This window comes from Dermacentor andersoni, chromosome 9 (assembly GCF_023375885.2).
Source record: "Dermacentor andersoni chromosome 9, qqDerAnde1_hic_scaffold, whole genome shotgun sequence".
In the NCBI taxonomy this organism is placed as follows: Eukaryota; Metazoa; Arthropoda; class Arachnida; order Ixodida; family Ixodidae; genus Dermacentor; species Dermacentor andersoni.
Genome location: NC_092822.1, coordinates 139,938,408 through 139,947,923, shown reverse-complemented (window position 1 = coordinate 139,947,923; position 9,516 = coordinate 139,938,408). Strand labels below are relative to the sequence as shown.

At 45.2% G+C, this 9,516-nt stretch overlaps 1 protein-coding gene across 1 annotated transcript in view; it reads right to left on the bottom strand.

Annotated features, from left to right (window-relative positions):
• The window catches only part of LOC126529754 (ATP-binding cassette sub-family C member 2-like), a 282,295-nt gene continuing 272,779 nt past the window's right edge, over positions 1–9,516 (bottom strand). The window contains exon 11 of the mRNA XM_050177255.2: positions 1–890. Coding sequence (XP_050033212.2) covers positions 722–890 — 169 coding nt within the window. The 3' untranslated portion in view covers positions 1–721. The remainder of the gene's footprint in view (positions 891–9,516) is intronic.

Here is a 9,516-nt window from a genome sequence, read left to right as displayed (position 1 = left end):
CTTTTAGAAATGTCATGTGGTGGGGACCCTTACGGGCCATCTCTGGCTTCACATTCCCTTTAGCAGTGTGCTAGAAGCCAGCGAAGCGGCACAACATACTCAGCGCTAGATGACGAGTGGTGTAGGTGTACTATGTCATGAATATGTGTATGCATCGTTTCCTGTACCCGTAATAGCACATCAAGCGTTGAGCAGTAGGATTTATCGTTCCTATACAACACGATTGCTTTCAAGTTCTGAAACAGACGCACAGAGAATTGTTACCCACCACTTCTAATGTTTGATTATTTAACAGTTCAAGGAATTTCTTCTTGGGTGATCGGAAGGGTGTAACGCAGGGGGCTATCAACTTAAGCGTTGCAAAGCATGTATTTTAAACAAATTCTGTTCCCTAGGTTGTTACCCTCCAACGGCCTCTCTTCTTTCTTTTTTTTTTAATTTGCTGTGTCTCGTAGTAACAATATCATGCAACTTTTCAGCGGCTCACCTATCGGTGACTAGCGTCGATTGTCTGAAGCCTTACTTAATGATAACCGCCCTGCATGAAATAGCTGGCCCACATTATATATATATTGAAGCCTACTCACAGATTGAAACATTTCTGCTAGAACGTGATGTCCACCTTGTAGAGAACTTCATAAACACACATTCTTTCATACACGCCTCCTTTACATTTAATCGTGTGCCCAAAGTGATAAACATTCCAAGAACCGAGGTACGATTAGAGATGGGTGTGAGTTTCCGACGAATGCAACGACTTGTTCGGTGGTAAGTCGCCGAACACGACCCCTGCTTTGCGTGCCATGTCGTAGAACAATGAGTTGCTGTCGCTGAGAAGCTGTTGCACGGTTGCATATTCGGCAACGCTGCCTTCGCTCATAACGAGGATCCTGCAAGGAAATGAAGAGAATGACAAAAGGGAACGTGTGTTAGCACTAGCATGGAGACTGTCACGGCGAGTCAATACAGTTGAAGTATGCGCACGTTCTTTTTAAAAGGTCAATGACATCGCCCAGAAAGCACAAGAAGCGTGTTTCTCGTAAAGAAAGCTTTGGCCGATTAAGAAAAAAAGTATGAAGATCTCACAAACTGTGGGAATTGACGTAATGTGAAGCATTTCGCAAGTAGCTGTCTGATCGGTATCGTTTAGGATTCTTTTTGAGCTGTCAGATGGACGAGGGTGCTTGTGTAAAGCAAGAAAGTGTGTGTTTCACGCGAGCCTGTAAATGACGACAGAAGAAAGCCGATGATAACGGCATGGAGACGACAGTTGTGCTTCTGCTCTGGGGAGGAACCGTTGCATTCTTTTCCGTTACGACACACGGGCCAGTCCCGAAGGCGGCACGATGCCGCACAAATTTTGTGTACCGCTAGCTGCCAAGAGAAAAAGACTGGGCCATGTGGGCCGTTCTCGGTGGTCTAGCACAGCATCTGAAAGAATTAGCTGCCACGAGGGAAAAATGGGAGGAACTGGCACACTCCCAGTTCTGACGCATCGGAAAGACGGCGGCAAGTCTTTGGCACCTCGCGCACGCGTGCTCACGTGACGCACGCGCCGGTCATATTGAAGAGCTAGTGGGCAGGCATGGGATAGGGGCCTAAAAGCGTCGGGCTGCTGTGATTTCCATAGCGCACTGAAATTCTTTCTTTTTTCATTGAAGAGTTCTTAAATGAGGCGAGGGAGGAACCTTTCTGTCTACCTACCGAAAGTGCCTGGTATGAGAGAAAGAATGCTTTGCATCAATATTTGTCCTGGTGCGGGGAGCAAACGCAGGACGACAGCCATTTCCGAGACAGCCTTGCCATCTCATTTATCGGTCAAGTTATAAGTCAGAAGCCTTCTCAGCTATCGGGGAGTCTGAACGGCATCAAGCGCGCGACCACGAAGCCAAATGACCGATAAAGTCTACAATGGGAGATGAAGTTGAGCGTAGTTGAAAACTAAATGAAATTGCAGGCATCGTGAACGTATAATGGTTTCCAGCAAGTACGGACGCGAGCGCAAGAAGTAGAAACAGACAGGACAGCGCTGGACTTACAACTGAAGTTTATTGTGAAAACATTACACAAATCTCCGCCACGCATGCGCATACGCGAACAATAACAAGGTTTGTAGTCAATTATGAAGAAAAGTTCTGCACGTACACAAAAGCGTAGTCACACACCTTCGCGACAAAGGCAACAACACGTGGATTAACGCGATAAAATGTTAAGGATTAACATGATCTATCATGTTAATCCACGTGTTGTTGCCTTTGTCGGGAAGGGGTGTGACTACGCTTTAGTGTACGTGCAGAACTTTTGTTGATAATTGACTACCAACCTTGTTATTGTTCTTGCTTGTATGCGCATGCGTGGCGTAGATTTGTGGAACGTTTTCAGAATAAATTTCAGTTGTAAGTGCAGCGTTGTCCTGTCTGTTTTCTGTTGTGTCATCACCTCTTAGATAGAACCTGTAGTGCCACTCTGACGTCACTGAAGTCTTGAATTGTGTATCCTAGATAAAGCGGACGTGCCTGTGTGTGTGTGTCTGTGATGTCACTCATTAGTAGCTCTGTAAAGCTATATAAGACGGCCACGTAAGTGCCTTGTGGTTTTTTTTCGTTGTATTGCAAGCTGCAATAAACATGTGTTCTGGCAAGTAGGCTGCTGCGTACTTGAAGACACAACAGTGGCGACGAGGGTGGGACACTCATAGCGGACGATAACCAGGCCACGGCTGAAGCGCTGGTTGTGGCTCCATCAGTTTGGGAACAGCAGGCGTATAGGCCGACTACCACAGCATGGCTTCCTTCGGCCGCTTCGACCCGTTCACGGTGGAGGGAGACGAAGACTTCGAATGTTATGTGAAACGCTTCGAACACTACATCCGTGCTACCCAGGTCAGCGCCGACTTGAAGGTGTCCGCTTTCGTGACGACCATTGCAAAACAGGCCTACCGCGCGTTGAAGAATTTGTTGGCCCCAGTGAAGCCCGAAGCCAAAACATACGACGAACTGGTGAAGGCTAGGGGCACTCGTATCTACATACCTTTGTTGCTTTCAACTTTCTCGCATTTTTCTGCATTAGGAAAGATATCGGCATAATACGATCCACAAGAAACGACGCGGTAAAGAAGGCAAGAAGTTTAAGACTGCCTACATGGCTTCAATGTTGCAGAAGGAATGAGTCGAGCATTTGACTTCAATGAGCCTAGAGAAGGTGCCTTAGCAAGGAATGTTCAAGAGAAAAATTTGCCGCTCATTACGTCAATCACAGCATTCAGGAGTTTGCAACACACCACCAACACCCCAATGGCCATCTCAAATAAAGAAAAAGTGAGCGATTAGGTGGCCGTACCAGCAGCCATGACATGCATATTATAGGACCTTATGCGCTCACATTCCACACTTAGCATAAGTATTCCCAAGAAAAGCCTCTAAATACCGAATAAGAAGAAAGCGTGTCGGCCAATCAAACACAATTAATGGCTCCTACTAGACCTTGCATGAGCATTGAAAATGAGATTGCCAAGGGTTAAATGAAATGTGAGGACCTCGGGAATATCTCATTTCGGCCACTTACGCTTTAGAGATAACAGCGTCCTCTTCAGCAACGCTAGGGATCACTTAAAAAAATATGACTGAGGACGTATAACAGTAGGTAAATGACTAATACCACAATAATACGCTAGATTTCATTCACCATTGAAATTGAAGATAATCGAAATCTGCGCGCTTTATTTGTTCCCATCCGGTAGATCACACAAGTGCGCCATTCAGACACTGAAATTTCAACGGTGTTTTGTTTCAATTACCATTGAAAGTGAGCAGGCGACTACGATATAAGATAATTTTACCTAGCATAGCAACACAGCAAGAGTCATTTTTGGTAGTCAGCCTTTGGTAGTCAGATAAAGGAGAACCTTTATCTTGTCACAAGGAACTTGCAAAGTGTAGGAAACACGCGGAAGTATGAAGACGACAGCATAGCTGTGTGCATTATTAACATTTTGAGGGAAAGCCGTGTTGGGTAGGTGAGGTAAAGTCAAAGTTAAGAAACAGGTCATGATCATTATCATCATCAGCCTGGCTACGCCCACTGCAGGCAAATGCCTCTCCCATACGTCTCCAACTACCCCGGTCATGTGCTAATTGTGGCCATGTTGTCCCTGCAAACTTCTTAATCTCATCCGCCCACCTACTTTGTGCTGTCCCCTGCCACGCTTCCCTTCCTTGGAATCCAGTCCGTAACCCTTAATGACCATCGGTTATCTTCCCTCCTTATTACATGCCCTACCCATCCCCTTTCTTTTTCTTGATTTCAACTAAGATTTAATTACCTCCCGTTTGTTCCTTCACCCCATCTGCACATTATAATCCCCGCCGCCCCCCCCTTAACGTTACACCCATGATTCTTCTTTCCATAGCTCCTTGCGTCGTCCTCAATTTAAGTAGGACCCTTTTCGTAAATCTTCAGGTTTCTGCCCCGTAGGGAAGTACTGGTTAGACACATCTGCTATACACTTTTGTCTTGAGGGATAATGGAAACCTGCTGTTCATGATCTGAGAAGGCTTGCCAAACGCACCCCAGCCCATGCTTATTCTGATTATTTCAGCTTCATAATCGGGATTCGCGGTCACTACCTGCCCTAAGTAGATATATTCCCTTTCCAGTTCCAGTGCCTCGCTACCTATCGTAAACTACAGTATTTCTTCCGAGACTGTTAAACATAACTTTAGTTTTCTCCAGATTACCTTTTAGACCCACCCTTCTGCACTGCCTGTCCAGGTCAGTGAGCATGCATGGCAATTGGCCATATCATCAGCGAATCAGGACAATATCATCAGCGAATCGCAAGTTACTAATGAATTCTCCATTACCTCTTAGCCCCAATTTTTCCCAATCCAGGTCTCTGAATACCTCCTGCAAACACGCTGTGCATGGCATTGGAGAGATCGTATCTCCCTGCCTGGCGCCCTTATTTATTTGGATTGTGTTGCTTTCTTTATGGACGACTACTGTGGTTGTGGAGCCGTTATAGAAATCTTTCAGTATTTGTACGTACGGCTCGTCTACACCCTGATTCCGTAATGCCTCCATGACCGCTGAGGCTTCGACTGAATCAAACGCTTTCCCGTAATCAATAAAAACTGTATATAAAGGTTGGTTATATTCCGCACATTTCTCTATCACCTGATTGATAGTGTGAATATGGTCTATTGTTAAGTAGCCTGCAAGGACAGTTGACAGCAGTCTAAGGTGTTCCTGATTCTATTGACGATTACCTTAGTAAATACTTTGTAGGCAACGGACAGTAAAGTGATCAGTCTATAATTGTTCAAGTCTTTGGCGTCCCCTTTCTTAAGGATTAAGATTGTGTTAGCGTTCTTCGAAGATTCCGGTACGCTCGAGGTCATGAAGCATTGCGTATACAGGGCGGCTAGTTTTTCTAGAACAATCTGCCCACAATCCTTTAACAAATCTCCTGAGACCTGATCCTCCCCAGCTGCCTTCCCCCTTTGCATAGTTCCCAAGTCTTTCTTTACTTCTTCCGGTGTTACTTGTGCATGTCAAATTCCTCTAGACAATTCACTCTTCCATTATCATTGTGGGTGCCACTGGTACTGTATATATCTCTATAGAACTCCTCAGCCACTTGAATTATCTTATCCATATTAGTGATGATATTGCCGACTTTGTCTCTTAAGGCATACATCTGATTCTTGCCTATTCGTAGTTTCTTCTTTACTGCTTTTAGGCTTCCTCCGTTCCTGAGAGCATGCTCAATTCTATGCATATTGTACTGCCTTATGTTAGCTATCTTGCGCTTGTTCATTAACTCGGAAGGTTTTGCCAGTTCTATTCTAGCTGTAAGGTTAGAGGCTTTCATACGTTGGCGTTTCTGAATCAGATCTTTCGTCTCCTGCGATAGCTTACCGTTATCCTGTCTAACGAAGTTACGACCGACTTCTATTGAACACTCCTTAATGATGCCCTTGAGATTGTCGTTGATTGCTTCAGCACTATGGTCCCCTTCCTGAGTTAAGGCCGGATACCTATTCTGTAGCTTGATCTTGAATTCCTCTATTTTGCCTGTTTCGACTAACTCATCGCTTCTTACGTACCAGTTTCTTCCGTTCCCTCCTCAAGTTTAGGTTAATTCGACATCTTCCCATCCTATGGTCACTGCATCGCACCTTGCCGAGCACGTCCACATCTTGTATGATGCCAGGGTTAGCATGATCTTAAGATGTAGCGCGAAGTGACACGGACACAGAAAGGAGCAGACAGGACGAGCGCTTATTTAAGGTCATGTTACCGTACCAACTCGCCCAACTTTCTATCCTTTTGCCAGGGTTAGACCTGAGTATGAGGTCTATTTCATTTCTAGTCTCGGCATTCAGGCTGCTCCCCGTCCACTTTCGATTATCCCGCTTGCGGAAGAAGGTATTCATTACCCGCAAATTACTCCGCTCTGCAAACTCTACTAATGACTCTCTCCTGCTATTCTTATCACCTATGTCATATTCCCCCACTGACTTGTCTCCAGCCTGCTTCTTGCCTACCCTAGCGTTCATGTCACCCATCAGTATAGTGTATTTTGTTTTGCCTTTATCCATCGCTGATTCCACGTCTTCATGAAAGCTTTCGACTAGCTGGTCATCATGACCGGATGTAGGCGCGTAGACCTGTGCCAACTTCAATTTATACCTCTTATTAGGTTTCACAACATGACCTGGCACGCTATCGTTAATGCTATAGAATTCCTGTTTGTAACCAGCTATATCCTTATTAATCAGGAATTCGACTCCTAGTTCTCGTTTCTCCGCTAAACCCCGGTAGCACAGGACGTGCCTGCTTTTTAGTACTGACTGTATATGCTTCATTTGTCCTCCTAACCTCACCGAGCCCTAATATATCCCATTTAGTGCCCGCTAATTCCTCAAATAGCACTGCTAGACTCGCCTCACTAGATAACGTTCTAGCGTTAAACGTTGCCAGGTTCAGATTCCAATGGCGGCGTGTGCGGGCTTTATGTTAAGGCTTTATGAAACTGCGAGTAAATATTGAATGGCTAAGAAAATATCAATCCCACTGTCATGTAGTTGAATAATATGTTTCTATTGCCTAGCGAATTGAACATTTCCAATAATTTCCCGCGCTTATATTACACTTTACAAATCTAACGTTATCTCCATGCATTAGTGTCACAAGTATCGTTTTGTCTTACTCCTTCTTTCGCGGCTTCCTTTTCTCTTCTCTTCAGAGCCCCTGTTTCAACACAGCTTAGACACCTCCGTTTGGCCTTTCTGGTAAGGGGAAAACTGAAGGTGAAAAAAAATATATTTTTCGTGTTCTTTGAAAGAGCCGTTATGACGCCAGGTAAGACTCCGTTGCCTTGCAGACGCACTTGGATTAGGTGTATACGTAAAATTGGGTCGAGAATAAATCACTGGAAGTTCAGTTCTAACCTAGTGCTATTCTGCTTCATAACTGTTTCTATGTGCACTTGGTTACACAAACGATACCGTACCTGGGCGGAAAAAGCTACATGTCGTTGAAGACGTGGGGTTTTCGGCAGGCACATTAGCAAGCACTACCTCGACACGTCCGGGACACCAGAGCGGCCAATCGTACAACGTACATTTGCACTGCAGAGTGACAGTCATGTTTCTCGCTTGGAAGGCTCATGAACAATGTATTCCGGAAACAGGAAGCGTCATAAAGTGACAGTTACTAGATTTCGTAAGCGCAGTTTTTGACGCACCTTGCTGACGGGATGACATGATGTCATTTACAAAGATCTCAGCAACTCTTTCGGATTCTCCATCAAACTTTGCACCTCGCGGCCGCGCCCTTGTCTCCACTAGTTGTGAGAACGAAGAAAGTTTCCTACGATATAAACTCCCAGGGAACCCTCGCGCTCCTATCGGTAAGCTGCCATGGACAAGACCGGTATATGTCCAATGTTCATGCTTGTAGCTTAAGATGTTCCTTGTGGCTTTATTACAGAGACAGCTTTCTGCGGCTTTTCCCCACATTTAGGGCTTGGCCTGTTATGGGAGGAGACTCAACTAGGGCCACTATATATGTGCTAACTGCTATACATAGTGCTATATGTACATAAACTATCACACAGCCTCAGAAATGTAGCAAGCAGCTTTGATGTAAAGGTTCTTTTTCTGCCCCTAACAAGATGATCAAAATTTGAGGTAAGATTGATAGGAAGTTGGCACAGGCTGCCTCCACTGATGCTGGGAAAGGCTTCACTGTTAAGCACACGTCCCCACCTGTACACTGTAGAATGCTAGTTGTTTACGAGCTTCCATTTTCCTGCGGTAACGTCTATATCGGCCAAACAGGTCGATGCCGGAACATGAGATTATCAGAGCATAAATGCTCACTAAGGATTAATGCCTACTCACATGTCACGCGGCATTGCTCTGAGCATGAGTGTACTCCAATCTGTGAAGGCAGCACAATACTTTCCACGTATAGCAATCACACTGTGGGAGAGATTGCTGCGGCCTACTATACCAGAAAAAAAAGGATCGTGTTGCGTAAGTATGCCTTCATTAAATTTGTATCAGCGAATTTCCATTCTTAAGCCACTAGATTCCACTGTAATCGTGGAAGTTCTGCGCTCGTAACTTTCGTCTCGTCTCTATCCGTCTCTTTTTTGATGCTGCCGCCTTTTCATCTCCCACTGTCCCAAGACTCACAGCTGCAACTTGGTTGCAATGGCTATCCATCAAGCGGTGGCACTCCATACGGAAGGGCTCGCTGGGAATGGGGCGCTATCGATTTAAATATATTTATTGCTCCATACCCCTCGTGTCACCTTGGTGCATCCGTTCTGATAGATTGGCCGAGAATGTGAATATGTCACATACGCATAGTTATAGATTACAGGGTTCTGCGTTTTGCATGTGCACTGATAATGACGCCGTCGGTGGGAGAGCGCGTAAGTATAGGTTGTAGTACTTAAGTTTGTGTATGCCTTCTAATTTACCAGTACTCACCTACAGGGCAGAAACCTGGAGATTTACGAAAAGGGTTCTACTTAAATTGAGGACGACGCAACGAGCTATGGAAAGAAGAATGATGGGTGTAACGTTAAGGGGGGGGATAAGAAGAGAGCCGATTGGGTGAGGGAACAAACGTGAGTTAATGACATCTTTGTTGAAATCAAGAAAAAGAAATGGGCATGGGCAGGGCACCTAATGAAGAGAGAAGATAACCGGTGGTCATTGAGGGTTACGGACTGGATTCCAAGAGAGGGGAAGCGTAGCAGTTAGGTGTAGGAATGAGATTAAGAAGTTTGCAGGAACAACATTTGCAGCCACAATTAGCACATGACTGGGTTAGCTTGAGAAGAATATGAGAGGCCCTGCAGTGGGCGTAGCCAGGCTGATGATGATAATAGTGGTGATGATGATGCCTTCCAATAAAGTTAGTTGTGAGTTCAGCGCTGTCCTGTGTGTTTCCTGCCTTTTATTTTGTCGTCTTGCGCTGCCCCTTCAAGATGTTAGC